The sequence below is a fragment of the Argopecten irradians genome, chromosome 2 (genome assembly GCF_041381155.1).
Source record: "Argopecten irradians isolate NY chromosome 2, Ai_NY, whole genome shotgun sequence".
NCBI classification, from domain to species: Eukaryota; Metazoa; Mollusca; class Bivalvia; order Pectinida; family Pectinidae; genus Argopecten; species Argopecten irradians.
In genome coordinates this window covers 24,318,469-24,337,021 of record NC_091135.1, presented here as the reverse complement: position 1 = coordinate 24,337,021, position 18,553 = coordinate 24,318,469, and the positions used below count along the sequence as shown (strand labels likewise).

Here is an 18,553-nt window from a genome sequence, read left to right as displayed (position 1 = left end):
CACAACAATAACCCCCACCATCACAACAATAACCCCCACCCTCACAACACCTTTTGTCCTATTTTTATACTAGCAATCCTTCTTTCTGACAACAGAATTGATTTGAGTTGACACCAGGAATTGGACACAGTGAGATAAAGCACCATCAGGTTGCCGTGGTAATGCCTGCTATAAATGGGGCCATTCAATCAATCTGATCACATCCATTAGACTGGTTGGAGAAGGGAGGTGAAGTGTCCAAATTTGGTCAACAGACACAGTTAATTTAAGGCACAAATCAATGGCTCTGTGCTAAATAAACACTAAGATCTCGTGCTAAATCAATGAGAGTCTCAAGTGTTGTCAGGCACATTCTGTAAACTCTGTCAGCATTTTACTCTCTCCATCTCTCAAGGTGTTCAAACATCATCAATACAAATATTCTGCCAAAATTTTTCATGACTGATGACAAGAATATATGAATAATATATAAGTTGTAATTTTATGGCTAAAACTACAAATTAAATAATCTGTCCTAAATTGCTTAATTCTGGAACTACAAAATAACCTGTCCCTAATATTGAGTTAAGAACTACTCTGTGTTGATAGACTGGACAAAACCCTTCATTTCAAATAATTCCAATATCTTTGTAGGACAGAATTAGTATCAAAGCAGGATGGAATGCCACAGGACAGACACATGAGGAATACTATATATTTGTATTTATTACATAATCCTCTTGATATTCAGTGATTTCACATATGTCACTGGTGTAATATAACCAGGAGAGCTTTTCATTGGCTAGACGTTGTGACTTCACATCAAGAAACACTGAAGTGACATCATAATTTGAAGATGTTGTGACAGGCTCTACTAGAATTTTACAATGCAATTTGATGTTGTGATTCTTCAAAGTGTGAGTTGCTATAGTTTGTGTTAATTTCATACATAATTTTATGAAATTATGTATCCCACACTATTTCATGGTGGAAGTATATATAGAGTGAAGTCAGAAAGTCAACAGATACTCAGGGCTATATAAACCAAGCACTCAACCAGCAAACAATCAACCTTTGTCACCATGAAATAAACCTTATACATCATACAGTAAACACCATCTAAATATCAACTCGCAGGTTATGGACACAGGAATGATTCTACAGCTGTTAATAATGACAAAAGTGATAAACAAATCATCACATCCAATTAGTATATATATAACAGTACCCACTTATCAAATAGACCATTGTCACTTCTATGGTAACCGAGATAAATATATACATGTGCGTGATGTCAATTTGGAAGCCTGTTATTGATTCTTAATAGACAATGCAATGCCAGCACGGGTAAGATTTTACTTTTGATTTTATTTCTTTTCACGTACGGTATATATCGTCTTTCGTACCAATCTATTTGCCATATAAGCATGCGGTATCCCTGAGGGATGTGTATCATGCTCATCTTGTAAAAACTCATCTCACAAAAACAGCATGATTTTATTTACGTCTGACAAGTTGAATATACACACAGGCTTTAAAAGGAGACGGCAATTATCACAAAGGGAAACGGGCCTTGTGATTTATCATCCAAGTGCTTGTATCTGACTTTAAAACTTTAAATTTGATTTACAAACATGTTGAACAACCAAAAGCCTTTAATAAACACACTTCAACATTCTGTCTGATTCTGTAAATATTGCTGATCAATGAGCGAGACCAAGCATTTTACTCTGATTTGCGTCCATGCCTGCAGCCCCCTTAACATGCTAGCAGACATATCACATTGATAGAGAAATGGTAGAACAGACCATATTGCTTTGGTAATTTAGTTTTACCACCACACAGAAATCAGGCCTTAGGCCATCTATCAAAACGACAATGATGGCTGCCATGCAAGAGGCTTGATGAAGTTTTAAACATGTCCACAAAAAGAAAAAAGCTGGTATCAAAATTATGCTATGTGAAATTACTGGTTATTATTCCTTCAGTTTTCCATAAAGCTTCAGCAATGGAGAGCCATGCTAGCCTCCAGAGGCTTCGCTACTTTTGCTCTAATTTAATTTGGCTACTTTTTTAACTTGATAATTAACATATCATATTCTTCATTTATGTACAGTCAAGATATTTTTTTCAAACTCCAAAATGATACGACTTTAAATTAAAACTTCAATCATTATTACTATATATATGTATACATGAAATTCTAGAAGCTGGGACCCAATGACCTTGGATGCCATCCAACTACATTGTAAATGTCGTACTATTGTTATTATACTCAATAATCTGATATAGTACATGTAATCCTGAAAACAATACAGATTCTGTGTAGGCAAATGCATCATTTATTGCTCACAATCTTTCTGTCCAGTTTGAAATCATTTCAAGCAAAGTTTCAGTGTTATCTTACTAGAATAGTATACAGAATAAGACTGAAATATATAAAGTTTTGGCCACTGAGCAGTGTAGCATCACACCTCACATTATTGACAAATATATTGATTTCATCTGCTGCGTATTTTTTTTATTCAAAACACCTACATGGTAGTTGACGAAACATTGTCCTTCCGGGACACCTGTTGCTAGGCAATACATTGTGCTATGTGATACAAGATATTGGTGCTTTCCTTCTTTTTTCATGATGAAGTAAATTATTCAAGGCAGTTATAGCTGTATGGACATCACAGATCACACATTATTTATAAACTTTGATCATATGCTTGCTTCCATCTAATAATCTAACAAATCAGAGAAACAAAAAAAACCATCATCTTCACAACTACACTCAAACCTGTCTATAACGACCACTGAAGGGGAGACGGAAAAATGGCCACTAAAGACAGGTTGCCTTTATAGACAGGTTGAGTCTTTTGTGATATGATGTTGTGATATCACATTCAGAACAGGCGTACAGCACCAACAAAAGAACTGACGATGACAATTACTGATTTAAGGTTTCAAAAAGATCAAAAAGGGGACAGTCTAAAGACAGAGATATATGTTTAAGGAGAAATGGGTAAATCTTTATAAACTTTTGTTATTTTTCATAGACTTAATCAATGTTAAAAAACATTTCTGTAATATTTTTTCTCCAAATATGAAATGAAAATTCAGTAAGGATTGTAGGTTAGGGCATTATTGTACAAACAAGAGTTTAAATGACAATGATGTTTTCTGAGCTACAATAGAAAGCTAACCAAACATTTTCCTTTAGACTGATTAATGTTATATGGCTTAGTCTGTTTCAGACACAAGCTTACATCAGCATGCTTACAGTAATTATTCACAAGCACTAGGATGACCCAGATGTGGCCATGACACGTACCTCGATGGTTGTTGCTAGGATTTCCGGCCGGGAGTCTGAAGTTAATGGACGACTGTAGCCCTCGATAGATCACGTATCGCACGTCAGTTTCTTCCAAGTTGTAACTCACTTCGTACCAAAGTGGCAAATGCTAGAGAGAAGAACCAGAAAAACACAGAAAAAATTAAATTTTAAATTTTAAATAGGCTGCTGTTTCACTTTAGTTTCTTTATGATGCTACAGCAAAGTGTCATGGTATCATATACATAATTTGTGTCTTCCGAAAAGGAGGATGAAGTATAAGTATATATTAGGTGTGATCCCTGCCACAGTAACCTAACAAACAATTAACACATTAACAAGGGGAAGTGTACTCTCCAGCGGTCTCTAACGATTCACAGTATTTACACACACATCTGTCAAAACCTGCTTTCTAATGAAATGTGGCAGCAAAGCAAGGTCCAAAAAATTCAAATGTACAAATAAGGTGCTTGATTACACTGTTAACTCAAATTAAAATTTTTAGTAATTCTTACGCCCAATTATTAGCTTTTCATGAAAGTTTTATGTTGTTTAAATATGTCATTGCTCTGTTTTAAGCCAAATTATCATTGTGCTGAAGTAAGTAAAATTTTGTTGCACTTTGAAACCATAAGAATCATAAAAGAATTCAATACTAATAGAGATAAAGGATTTTGACCCTGACTACTTACCTCCTCAACATCCCTCCATTCCTTACAAAAGATAGTGAACTCAGTAGACATCTCAAATCCAGAGTCTGGCTTCACACTGCAGTCACCTTGGTGAGGACTCTGGTTGACCTTGAACTTGGCAATTGCATGACCTTTGGCAACACCATCTGTAACAAAACATTTAGGTTGAAAGACTTTTTGTTGTTTGGTTTCTATAACAACAACATCAAACCTAACAACTGTAGAGTCATGTGATAAGTAAAGTGACCAATAGTTGGTCCTATGACTGACTGTCGGTGTGTGTACAACTTTCAGTCCTTAGAGGGCATCAATTTAGCTTCTGGTATGATACTGTCAGGGCTTCCATATCAGTAGTAATCAACACTGATGTTAAATAATCTCTTGTCGTTCTGCAATCTATAAACATGGCTGGAGATGAAGGCATACAGAGAAACCCAAAGCCATTATTTAATTAAGTCTTGTCTGCAGTCTTCCACTGCCACTCAACTTAAAGGTACTCTTGGGCATTGCACAGATTTAGTCTGCTGGCATGTCGTGGAGAGCAGTCAGCGATAGCTAATGACAACACATGAGTAAGCGGAGGGCAACCACACGGCTTTTTTCATTACTTATTGGATGAAAGAAGAAAGATCTAAAACAAATTATATTAGATGAAGGCATGAAAATTCCGGCAATCAAATCATTGCATGTTTAATCACATATATAGGCAATGGCCTAGTATGGTAGTGTGTGTGAACCTAGACTGGCATGCCTAGAACATAGGTGTTGTGCTTATTTCATCTGCCGTCTCTCATGATATCAACTCATTCGTGAAAAACACATTTAAGCCCACAAAAGGAAATGGATATGGACGAGATGAGGGTCTAATTCTATTAAATATCTAAGGGAAATGAACAATTGTATGGCTGAAGTTTTACAAGGTACTAAAACCTGTGTAAAAATGGAAATATGTTCATAAAAGACATAGTGAGTGGTCGTAAAACTGTGTGGAATTGTAGAATGAGAAATGAGTGTAGAGTGAGCGATACATCAAAGCCAGTAAGTTTGTGGTGTATTAAAGGTTTACATCAGCAGCAGCCCGACTCACAACTCTAACCTGACAGGGATACGCTGTAATACATGTCTGTATTAGTCGACTGTAGCAGGTGCCCTTTAAACACTACACTTTATGATCACGTACAATTGACTGATAATGACATCTATGGCATTATCGTCATTGACGTCTTAAAAAACCACATCCTACTGTAATAGATTCTACCTCAGCAAATTCAAATAACTTCTGTTTCTTTGACTCCAAAACACAATGGGGAGAAATGACAAGGTAACATAACTCCAAATTGGACAAATTCTTGAGATCATAATGATTTTTTTTGGCAAAGAAAACACCTTACTATATCAGACGCATTTTCTAAATTGATTTATCATATCTAAATACTTGATTGTCCTGCAATGTAAAAATTATATCAGTCCAATCTTATATTGGACTAATCTGTTCTGGTTATTATTGTATTCCTGGGGGAGTAAAGTCTATTGAGGGATAAACAAAACAAATAAAGCGCTTTACACATAAGTATAGAAAACTCAAATGTTTTGAGAGCATTGGAAGATTAGGTGATATGCATACCGCGTACAGGACCACATTATTACAATCAGTACCTAGAGACTAAGTTTCTCTTATGGGATTTCAAACATGTATCCCAAGAAAACAGTGACTATTGGGACCTCCTACTTGACCCCACCATGTTAAATCTGTATATCAGGATTTTTTTTTTTACTTCAAATGGGAAAATCAAATTTTAGCAAATCAATATTTTTCACAGCGGGACCCACTTAATTTGAAATCGGTTACCATATATTGAAATACTGCTTAATTTGCATTGAATTATAATCACTGTTCTTATATGTCGATTGTCTATCTCAATGGTTACATTGAACTCTGGATATTTTGAAGAGATTTTTTTATTCCCCAAGGACATCAATATAGTCTGGTTCCAGTGTATATGGTTGTAAGAGTACACATGATTTACCTACTGTTGATCATTGCATAGATGAAATTTCTTAACCACACCAATGTCTCACAGAATCACAAAAAATATTACTGCCAAAAATGAACAACTACAATGTAACTGAGGAGAACTCTAGTTACCTTTACTTGTGGCCTTGACATGCATGATGTAGGTGTAGCCCTGTAGTATCGCCTGATTGTTTGGTTTTAACACCAGTGACCGCTTGTTGAGACCAGTCAGCGTAGCGTTTCTAATCAGCACTATGCGGTGGTATGCATGTTGTAGGATGTGTTTCTGCCTAGCAGTTGGCTTATTAGCACCATCAAATACTGGAGTCTCTCCATCCTGTTCTGGCAAACCTTCTGATGCAGATAAAGATAAAATCATCTATACAATGTACAGAAAAGCATGATAACCTCTAGAAATGCAACTGTATCTGGATTTACGGATAGAAATTGATCATTACTTGATAAAACTTCCTCGAAAAATACCACAATAAGTTATTATTTATACATACCGCTGATATCTGGCTTGGGCCTAAATTCGGATATTTTATTTTCAATTAGGTCAACTTCATAAGCTAAAAATGGTAAAAAAGAAAGACATCATATCAAATAATATATCCAATAAAACTATCAAGCAAGAAATGTATGTATAAAATGCTTACTTCTATGACAACAACTGAAAATTTAACCTTTTTAAAAAAGTTATTAACATAACCTTGACTGACATAAAGAGTTACAATATTGGTACACATGCATTTTGCATTATAACACTGATTTTGATTTACATTACATTAATAATATGACCTTGACCTACATGAGATAAAACAATAATGGCTTTAATACCTGGGTTGCGGGCGATAGAGCTACCCTCTTCGCCAGGGCTACCTTCCTTGACCTCATACATGTCAGTATGAGGGATAGGTTTACGTCGGGAGCTCTCCACTCTAGTGTTCTCCTCAATTATTGGATCTGAAAGAAAAAAGATCATCACTGGTTAAAGGGTCCAAAGTCCCAGGTATATCAATCATGCTTCATTTTAAAGAAATGAAATGATCGATAATCAAATCGAGATTCATTTGCATTTAGTCATATGTATATAAAGATGCCTTATTGAGGACTTTGAAATCATACATTATAGTACTGAGAACTTTGTCTGATACATATGGTATTACTGATATACATGTATATATATAACCAACATATCCCCCAACCCTGGCATTATAAAACATAACCTATTTGTCCCTGGCATTGTAAATCACAGCCTTGTCCCCGGAATTATACAAAAAATAGTCTCATTAACAGAGTAGAATACTATGGCTTCTTGTCTTACTCAATAACTGCATAGTGGTTATCAGCTTAAACATGTACAAAAGGGAGACAACTCTTGCATTACATTTTTACCATTCACAGACAAATATATGATATATTCAACTTACTGTACATGTTAAAATGTGAATCCTCTATAATGGAAATATCCGCCGTGTTTATGATATCATCACTGTTCAGTTTTTCTGGACTGTCTTCAGAATTTTCTCGCTCAGGAATATCTGCCATATCTATTGTATTTGGGCCATGATCCATTTGAGGAATATCTGCCATATCTATTGTATCTATTGTATTTGGGCCATGATCCATTTGAGGAATATCTGCCATATCTATTGTATTCGGGCCATGATCCATTTGAGGAATATCTGCCATATCTATTGTATTCGGGCCATGGTCCATTTGAGGAATATCTGCCATATCTATTGTATTCGGGCCATGGTCCATTTGAGGAATATCTGCCATATCTATTGTATTCGGGCCATGGTCCATTTGAGGTATATCTGCCATATCTATTGTATTCGGGCCATGGTCCATTTGAGGTATATCTGCCATATCTATTGTATTCGGGCCATGATCCATTTGAGGAATGTCTGCCATATCTATTGTATTCTGGCCATGGTCCATTTGAGGAATATCTGCCATATCTATTGTGTTCGGGCCATGGTCCATTTGAGGTATATCTGCCATATCTATTGTATTCTGGCCATGGTCCATTTGAGGAATATCTGCCATATCTATTGTATTCGGGCCATGGTCCATTTGAGGTCCATGGTCCATTTGTGGTATGTCTGACATGTCTAATGAATTTTGCCTGCTCTTTATATGTTCAGCATCAGGTAACTTGACTTCACTGTCCTCTTTATGTGGAAGATCTAAGATATCTAGAATGTTCTGTTCATTTCTTGAGCCTCTCTGACGCCCAGACGATAGCCTTCTTTCCTGAAAGGTTATCGGAGATGAATTTTCTTTTGTTATTGATCTCCCTGAAAGTAAAATAAAATAAATTGTATAAAAATCATGTATTTATCATATTTATTCCTTATCTTTTTTTTTTTTTTTTCTTTTTTTTTTTTACTTTTCTCAGTATGACTAAGGTCCTGATATTTTTTTTGAGTTCGAAAAAATCTTCACCTTTTAGGAGATTCTAAAAAAGAAGAGATGATTTTGATAGCACATTATCTCGATCATTTTTCTGTCTACTTAACCGTCAATGAGACTTATGAATGGGAAGATAGTTTACCATATTGTCTCTAATTTTTGTATATCTTACCTTCTGCAACATCCTCGATGAGGAAGTACAGACCAACTGGATCAGGTGTTGTTGTACTGGTTTTTCCTGAACTCTCTATAAAACACAATAGATGAGTTATATAAATTAAGACCACTCAATGTTTACCTGTCAATTCACTTCTACAATGATTTATGATTGGTCCAATTATATCACACTTCAATGGGTTTCAATGGTGCTTAGTTTTTACAATATGTCAGACAAATAATTACATTTTACATTACTTATGATCCAATGCTGTTATGTTAAGCATCAAACCTACACAGACCACTCCTAGTATAAGACATTACCTTCCTCTGTTGGAGGATCTGGCCGTGACATTCCGGTATTGAGACGGCTTGAGTCCACATTGACCACCATCGTTTTATTGCTATGAACTAGTTTTGAGATGTGGGTCTGACCAGCGATGGCACATGATCGACTGAACTTATCGTAGTGATGGTTTACGTCACTCTGGCTGAGGTAAGGTACCATATACATCGTCCACTCATACTCAAGGTCACCAAGGTCACAGTTAGGGCACACCGCCTGGAATGACAGTGGCCAGTCCCAATTGACCAAGGATTGCTCACATTGAGGACAGTAGATGTTTAACCTGTAGGAATAGTGTGATAAATATTTCACATTCATTCAAATAAGGTGTCAAAATTAGAGCTAAGTCCGAATTGGAGTGAGTTCAATGAATCTGGTTAGAGAGATCATCACATAGAAATATATATATATATTACAAGGTCAAACCCTTGGTTACAATCTTTATCCTTAGACAGTAACAAAAGCATATATTTTAACATTTTTGTAAGGACAGCCAATCTATAAAGTAAGCAGACATCATTTTTCCATGGAATAACAGTAATAAATATTTAAAACAAACTCCATTCGTCATTTTGAGTAAATCAATATTCCAGTAACAACATCAGCATTCCATTTATCAGAAAACTACTGTGATATGATAAATTGAGCAACTCTCAGGAAAATATGTATATATATATATATATAAACATTACTTCTACACTGTACCAAAAACGGGTATCTATGACGTACCTAAGACATTTCCACAATAAATAATTAAGCACAGTGATATGTAGGACTTGTGAGAAAAATGAAAACATCCTATGGACACAAGAGCAGCTCTTCACTACAAAATGAACTTTGGTATTTTTTCCTGACAAATAAGATATTCTATAAGAGGCACTTTGCAGTAAGTGGGGATGTGTAATAAGAAATCAATAGGGAGCTACAGAGGTGACTGTGAACAATCATCAGTCATGTACCATATTCACCATGAGGCACATAGTCTGGTCTAAAATGTTCCACTAACAAGTGACACTGTCAACATAGCAAGTTCTGGACAAAATTAACCTTTTTGTTGTGATCACAAATCATTGTTTTAGGGGCCACTGGAGCCATTGTGAATTTACAGACCTCTTAAAAACAATCACTATGATACTGGGTGTCCCCAAAAGGTGCCATACCAACTTCCTTTGAAATCATGTTTTTTTTTTCTTTTTTTGTTCTTTCTTTCTTTTTTTAAATTTAAATTTTGACCATTTAAATTGAAACCCCTATGTCATGTGCAGTGTCAAAACAATCGGTCTATTGGTTTCCGAGGAAATTTCAGAAAACCACTAGTGGGCGGACAGTGATTATTAGAAGGCCTAATGCGGATCCCAATTTTCTCATTTTTACATCAAAACGTGATTGGTTAATGGGCATTTATTAATATGGCTGATGTACTTACTCAAGCATGTCACTAATGTGGACCATTTGAGTACACTCCACAGGCTCTCTATTCTGTGTCATCACCGTCAACTTCATCATGAAATCCGTTATATTCTCTTTCAGCATGCTTCCAGGAAATGCTATACGAGAGGTATCCATGGTAACTTTATCTGTAAGATTTTCCTTGAAACATGGTTTTCCTGTATCGTAATCCACATAGCACGTCCAGTTATATCTGAAGTAAAACACAATCTATATTCAATGTCAGTTTCCATAAAACCGAAACCATCTATTAATGCTTACTTTGCTCTAATGCTGTTTTCTTTTCCATGATTTGGGACAATATTATCTTTTCCTTTCTTGGAAAACATATCAATTTCAACCAAAAAACTATCCAAAAATCAACATAACATGTGTGTATAGATATATGGTTTTATTTAACTCAACAAAAAAAAGACAAGACCAATAACATAATTATGTTGATGTCAAAATACAGACTTTCAGCATTTTAAAAAGTGGTTATATATACATGGTGCACTATGTGTATCGTTTGTGTTGTATTGGAGTGTGGTGTATATCAACTGTTTGATCAATATGCACAGTATGTAAATATCTTAAAGTGCCTATAATGGATGAATTACTGACGACGTACAAAAGGATTACAGATTGATGGGTTTGATGCACCATTAATATTACATAAATTGTTCAAAGTGAAAGAACTGCTAATGTTTTCAATTGTCGTGTTAATGTACAACTCATTGAATGTGCCGACATGCTTAACATGATAGTATTTAATGTATCAATGTGTATCAATATAACAATATGTTCAACATATCAATGGGTTCAATATTATCAATGTGTTCAATGTGTCAACATCTTTGATATATCAATGCATTCAATATAGCAACACGTTTACTTTATTAACGTGTTCATTGTAGCATGGTGTTCAATATAATGTGTTCAATATATCAATGCATTCAATATAGCAACATGTTCAATTTATCAACGTGTTCAATGTAGTAATGTGTTCAATATATCAATGCATTCAATATAGCAACATGTTCAATTTATCAACGTGTTCAATGTAGCAATAATGTGTTCATTATAGCATGGTGTTCAATTTATCAACGTGTTCAATGTAGTAATGTGTTCAATATATCAATGCATTCAATATAGCAACATGTTCAATTTATCAACGTGTTCAATGTAGCAATGTGTTCATTGTAGCATGGTGTTCAATATATCACAACATCTTTGATATATCAATGCATTCAATATAGCAACATGTTCAATTTATCAACATCTTCAATGTAGCAATGTGTTCATTGTAGCATGGTGTTCAATATATCAATTTGTTCATTGTAGCATGTTGTTCAATATATCAATGTGTTCAATGTAGTATGTTGTTCAATATATCAATATGTTCAATGTAGCAACATCTTTGATAGGCCTATATCAAATATTCAATATAGCAACATGTTCAATTTATCAACGTGTTTAATGTATCAATGTGTTCATTGTAGCATGGTGTTCAATATATCAATGTGTTCATTGTAGCATGGTGTTCAATATATCAATGTGTTCATTGTAGCAATGTTTTCAATGTAGCATGGTGTTCAATATATCAATGTGTTCATTGTAGCAATGTGTTCATTGTAGCAATGTTTTCAATGTAGCATGGTGTTCAATATATCAATGTGTTCAATGCATCCATGTGTTCAATACATCAATATGTTCAATAAATCAATGTGTTCAATGTTCCCGTGTCCCTGTATTGTATGTGAAATATATACCTTAATGAGGACTGATTTGTCGTGTCAGAGTCCATTGAGTCGGTTCCATCTAGAATGATGACACTGTCTCGTCTCACTTGCCTGTAGACACCACCCTTGATGGAGCACATGAGAGGTGTAGGGTCGACGCTCACTTTTGTCTGACATTCAGAGTGAACAATGGTCTCTCTCACCATCACCTTCAGACAGAGATACAGAACATTGGAAAATTGGTAAATACATATAACTGCTGAGTGATAAGGAGTTGTGATAACCGATGGCTCTACCAAAGAGAAACTGGAGTCATCAACTCAACGACATTACCACAACTGTATTTAACACAATAAGCCATGTCAATCCACTCTTCCAACACTACTTCCATGTTTTTCTTAAAGTTCATAATTATTGACACAAAACGATACCACATTCTATGATTTTATAATTTAGTTAGGTGCCAAAGTAGATAAAAGACATCTCCACACCGTTCCTTGACAAAACACATTGACACCTGTCTCTATATATATCGACACTGTTAGAGAAGACATGCTGGAAGATTAGTTAAAGACACTAGTACCCAAGGCTGTAACAAGACACATGGACAGTTAGAGAAGACATGCTGGAACATTACTGAAAGACACTAGTACCCGAGGCTGTAACAAGACACAGGGACAGAGTTGACACTTCAGTTGACACAATGTTATAAACCTTTTACAAGACTTCTATCTAATTTTTATATTAATTTTCAATTTTAACAAATCAACCCATAGAGAAATCTGACAGCTTATAATTACGAAATTAATTGGGAGTAGGTTGGTTTGTGAAGCTTAATCAGCATGCTCCAGAGTTAAAGCCTGGAGATGGTTGAGCAGACATTGCTGGGTAAGATGGGGTCTATTGTACTGGTGTCTTCACCAAGTTCTAGGTGATCCTGTACTCTAAAACAGTGGAGACAAAAACTGTGAGAAGCACATCGATCACACTAATTGGATTCTCTGTAACTGGTACTTTGTATCTGACACCTATATGTGTGTTAGGTTTGGTGATATATGGCAAGTAAGTATGTAGCACACTGTCAGCAACATTCTCTATCAATACAAAATCTCAATCAACATCCTAAAGTGGAACAAAATCTCAGAATTTAACTTTCTAAAGTAAAAAGTTTCAGATTTTAAGTTATTAGTCAAACTTCAAACAGAATAAATAAGTAAATGAAAAAGATATAATAACAGGGCCTGTATCGCTCACCTGGTTTGTAATGCCAAGTAATGTTCTGAATACAGGTTCATTGTTTCTTTTCTGAAGGAATTTTAATATTAACCTCTAAATCCCCTATTGGGCCCCACCCCACCCGCCCCCCGGGGGTCAGAGCCAAAATTTATACAAGTTCTGTTCCCCTTCCCCCAAGGATGTTTATGGCCAAATTTGGTCACAATCCAAGCAAAACTCTGGGACAAGAAGTGATTTATAGGATTTACCTCTATTACCCCGATTGGGCCCCACCCATCCTGCCCTCGGGGGGCCAGAGTCAAAGTTTATACAAGTTCTGTTCCCCTTCCCCAAAGGATGCTTGTGGCCAAATTTGGTTACATTCCATTCAGAACTCTATGACTAGTAGCGATTTAAAGGATTTACCTCTATTACCCCTATTGGGCCCCGCCCCTCCTGCCCCCGGGGGACCAGAGCCAAAATTTATACAAGTTCTGTTCCCCTTCCCAAAAGGATGTTTGTGGCAAAATTTCGTTACATTCCATTCAGAACTCTATGACTAGTAGCGATTTAAAGGATTTACCTCTATTTCCCCTATTGGGCCCCGCCCCTCCTGCCCCTGGGGGATCAGAGCCAAAATTTATACAAGTAATGTTCCCCTTCCCCCAAGGATGTTTGTGGCCAAATTTGGTTACAATTTATGTAGAGCTCTAGGACAAGAAAAGATTTAAAGGATTTACCTCTATTTCCCCTATTGGGCCCCGCCCCTCCTGCCCCCGGGGGACCAGAGTCAAAATTTATACAAGTTCTGTTCCCCTTCCCCCAAGGATGTTTGTGGCCGAATTTGGTTACAATTCATGTAGAACTCTATTACAAGTAGCGATATAAAGGATTTACCTCTATTTCCCCTATTGGGCCCTGCCCCTCCTGCCCCCGGGGGACCAGAGCCAAAATTTAAACAAATTCTGTTCCCCTTCCCCAAAGGATGTTTGTGGCCAAATTTGGTTACGTTCCATTCAGAACTCTACGACAAATAGCGATTTAAAGGATTTACCTCTATTACCCCTATTGGGCCCCGCCCCTCCTGCCCCCGGGGGGTCAGAGCCAAAATTTATACAAGTTCTGTTCCCCTTCCCCCAAGGATGTTTGTGGCCAAATTTAGTTACATTCCATTCAGAACTCTACGACAAGTAGCGATTTAAAGGATTTACCTCTATTTCCCCTATTGGGCCCCGCCCCTCCTGACCCGGGGGATCAGAGCCAAAATTTATACAAGTTCTGTTCCCCTTCCCCCAAGGATGTTTGTAGCCAAATTTAGTTACATTCCATTCAGAACTCTATGACTAGTAGCGATTTAAAGGATTTACCTCTATTTCCCCTATTGGGCCCCGCCCCTCCTGCCCCCAGGGGACCAGAGTCAAAATTTATACAAGTTCTGTTCCCCTTTCCCCAAGGATGTTTGTGGCCAAATTTGGTTACAATTCATGTAGAACTCTATGACTAGTAGCCATTTAAAGGATTTACCTCTATTTCCCCTATTGGGCCCCGCCCCTCCTGCCCCTGGGGGACCAGAGCCAAAATTTATACAAGTTCTGTTTCCCCTCCCCCAAGGATGTTTGTGGTCAAATTTGGTTACAATCCATGCAGAACTCTAGGACAAGTAGCGATTTATAGGATTTACCTCTATTTCCCCTATTGGGCCCCGCCCCTCCTGCCCTGGGGGGGACAGAGCCAAAATTTATACAAGTTCTGTTCCCCCTCCCCCAAGAATGTTAGTGGCCAAGTTTGGTTACAATCCATGCAGAACTCTATGACTAGTAGTGATTTAAAGGAAATGTTGACGGACGGACGGACGGACGGACGGACGGACGGACGCCGCGCCATGACATAAGCTCACCGGCCCTTCGGGCCAAGTAAATGAAAAAGATATAATAACAAGTTTTTTTCAGATTTATATTTGATTGTAATAACATGTGGTTTATGAAAAAGTCACAAGATTAAATGGAAATAGCGTATCAGTTAAGAGATAAGGAATAGAAGCAGAAAGACAAGGGTTCAAACTAAGATCCTCTGAACACCAGTCAGATGATCAGTCAACTAAACTCTTGCATGGCCACTGAAGGCTGACACAGCCAAACCTTGATACAATCCTCCAAGTTTTTGCCCTTGAAGATATAAAAGGCCCTATACCATCAATGTGAGTATTACGCTGGAAGACAATTTTGCAACAGGAGGGAAGAAAATGTAGCGGTCAATGTACTGACACTTTGACATAATACCTTGACACAGACTAGTAAAATGTTCTTAAGATAGAGCTGCCAGGTCTACCATAACGACTATACCACCCAGCATAACCCGCTACAATAACTTGAGATAGGTGGTAGCAACATCGAGACATTGAGATAGGTGGTAGTAATAACGAGACATTGAGATAGGTGGTAGTAACATCGAAACAAACAACTATATCATCCAGCGTAACCAGCTACAATAGCTTGAGATAGGTGGTAGTAACATCAAGACATTGAGATAGGTGGTAGTAACATCGAGACAAACGATAGGTGGTAGCAACATCGAGACATTGAGATAGGTGGTAGTAATAACGAGACATTGAGATAGGTGGTAGTAACATCGAAACAAACAACTATATCATCCAGCGTAACCAGCTACAATAGCTTGAGATAGGTGGTAGTAACATCAAGACATTGAGATAGGTGGTAGTAACAACGAGACATTGAGATAGGTGGTAGCAACATCGAGACATTGAGATAGGTGGTAGTAATAACGAGACATTGAGATAGGTGGTAGTAACATCGAAACAAACAACTATATCATCCAGCGTAACCAGCTACAATAGCTTGAGATAGGTGGTAGTAACATCGAGACATTGAGATAGGTGGTAGTAACATCGAGACAAACGACTATAACATGAAAATAAATAATGAACACTATCGTCGTGGGTGATACAAAAAGTACACCACTTACCCTGACTTTGAGATTGTATGTTCCATATGGTAGAACTCTGGCAGGTATTCTCAGTATTTTCTTTCTCAGTATGTCATCATTTAATGTGTGAAGCTCCACTTCCTGACCTGTCGAGGTGTTATAAAATGTCCATCGGTAGGCTGTGGCATTGGTGACATCGCAGTCCACGTTCTTCAGCTCCACTTCAACATATAACTCTTTAGAGCGTTTCACATGGATCTGCGGACAAATCGGTCATGAGATATACATAGGCATATGTCTGACTTATTTTTATTTGATTTCAAATTAGTAATTAATTAATTACCAATTTCATAACTGTTTCATGTATTTAGTAAAGAAAGTTTGGAAAAAACAACAAAAGACGTCTACAAATATTTCTTTTCAAATTTTTTTAATATCTACGATCTTTTTCCTTTTTTTCCCTAAACTTTTCATATATGAAGTTTTATACTGCTAATATCAAATCAAGTAATATAAGAGTTTATACGAGAGGATATACTGTAAACTTTGTATGCAATTGTTTTTATGTATATCGATGCAGGTTAGCACAATACATACAAAAGTCTGCTTGTTTTACCTGTAAATTGCGAAAATAAGTAGGTTTGCAGTACTGTACTTTGTCTCTTTCATTGGATATAAGTGTTCCTGATGATATCCTAATTTGTTTTACATTAGCCAAAGTAAAAATTATATACATAACAAATCAATTTCACATAGAATACTTACCGACACACTCTTTCCCTTCGTAAATTCTCCGTGAATGACAAGCTCTGGTTTGACACATTTCTTTCGGAGTACAAATACATTATCACTAGCTGAAGTCCTACTCAGCATATTCTCAGCCCATACCCGAATCACATATTCTCCAACACTGCAAGTGAACAAGTCAAAACCTTAATAATAAAAGTTGGTTTCTACTGTTTATTGACAGATCTCCAGCTGTCAATCAAATTGCATGTGACTTTGCATTTTGTATGGTGTATGCTACGATGTTTGCACCGACACTGAATAGGTACATGCACACGTGTTTGCGGGCAGGAGATGCGTCTGTTACACCTGACGGTTAATTGGTAAGGTGGGTTACATATATGTAGCACACCTTACCAATATACAGTGTATAAGCAATGTGTAGGATTCAGCAGCATCATTATTATTCAAAAAACACCAGTTTTTCCTTGTGATGTTGTAATTGATTGTTTCAAAAAAGCAATCTGTCTCTACCCAATATATTCCTAATTAAGTTATTAAAACTTCAATGTACTTGAATTCTTCGCCAAGCTTGATCATGTCGCTGTACTGAAGCCAATATATCTGACACCAAGATTTGAGATAATGTTTTCACTCACCTGGTGTAGATGTGGCTCATGGTCTTAGACTTTGTAGTTTTATTTTCAGTTCCATCACCGAAGTCCCAGGTGTAATTGAGATCGCTGCCACTAAAGTGGTACACAGAAAAGGAGCTGTTCTCATCCACAATGTGGTGTCTCTTCTTCGGGTTGTACCGTATCTCCAGGTATTCACTAACCGGAGACTGCACGTAAACAAGCTCTGGCTCTGATTCCACATGGCTTAGGTGGTTGTGAGCAGATACTGTAATGGTGTATCTGAAATAACGAAAAAAATGGCAAAAGATATACTTACATTTTCAATCACATACAGGATTGAATGTTTTAAAAAGTGCCAAGAAAAGATAATCAAAAAGTTAAGTAATCAAAAGCAATATTTAATATTTACATTTTTCACTTCCATGCCACAACATAACCTTACAACACGACAATGCTTCATTGAATTTGCCTTTTTCCAGTTGGCATTCATCATCTCATAATTGCTGACTGAAAGTACTATTTATTAGACAGTTATGCAACAAAATAGCTGTATAAAAATTGTCATAACTTTTTGCAGCTATGGTCCTAATTATATAAAAATAATGATTACATTTTTTGTATCATTTTACCTGCCATGCTTACCTGCTTGGTATAGTGTACATGTGCTCCTTGACAGGTTCATGAGATTGCTTAGGTTCTGCTTGCACCCCAAAGTTCCAAACAAAGTAACTAACATCTGCATTTTCAGGGAAGGTTTCAGCTCGGTATACCACCATTTCATTTGTCTCCACCACGGACTTGGTCAGTATCAAATTCACCCCTAAACAAGAGCAGAAATTATTTTGTGACATTTTCAGCAAAAATATTTTCAAATTTGAATAAAAAGTTATGAGAATTTCATCTGACTCACCACGCAGTGCTACCATGTTGT

General features: G+C 36.6%; 1 protein-coding gene across 4 annotated transcripts in view; it reads right to left on the bottom strand.

Moving 5' to 3' along the window:
- The window catches only part of LOC138314888 (polycystin-1-like protein 1), a 273,559-nt gene that overhangs the window by 104,425 nt on the left and 150,581 nt on the right, over positions 1–18,553 (bottom strand). For all 4 annotated transcript variants that reach the window (XM_069255496.1, XM_069255497.1, XM_069255499.1 and 1 more), the window contains 14 exons: positions 18,265–18,442; positions 17,644–17,901; positions 17,024–17,168; positions 16,298–16,516; positions 12,131–12,309; positions 10,357–10,572; positions 8,909–9,213; positions 8,601–8,675; positions 7,441–8,313; positions 6,848–6,973; positions 6,517–6,579; positions 6,140–6,361; positions 3,994–4,139; positions 3,302–3,431 (listed from right to left, as the gene is read on the bottom strand). In XM_069255496.1, the coding sequence (XP_069111597.1) occupies positions 3,302–3,431; positions 3,994–4,139; positions 6,140–6,361; positions 6,517–6,579; positions 6,848–6,973; positions 7,441–8,313; positions 8,601–8,675; positions 8,909–9,213; positions 10,357–10,572; positions 12,131–12,309; positions 16,298–16,516; positions 17,024–17,168; positions 17,644–17,901; positions 18,265–18,442 (3,135 nt within the window). The remainder of the gene's footprint in view (positions 1–3,301; positions 3,432–3,993; positions 4,140–6,139; positions 6,362–6,516; positions 6,580–6,847; positions 6,974–7,440; positions 8,314–8,600; positions 8,676–8,908; positions 9,214–10,356; positions 10,573–12,130; positions 12,310–16,297; positions 16,517–17,023; positions 17,169–17,643; positions 17,902–18,264; positions 18,443–18,553) is intronic.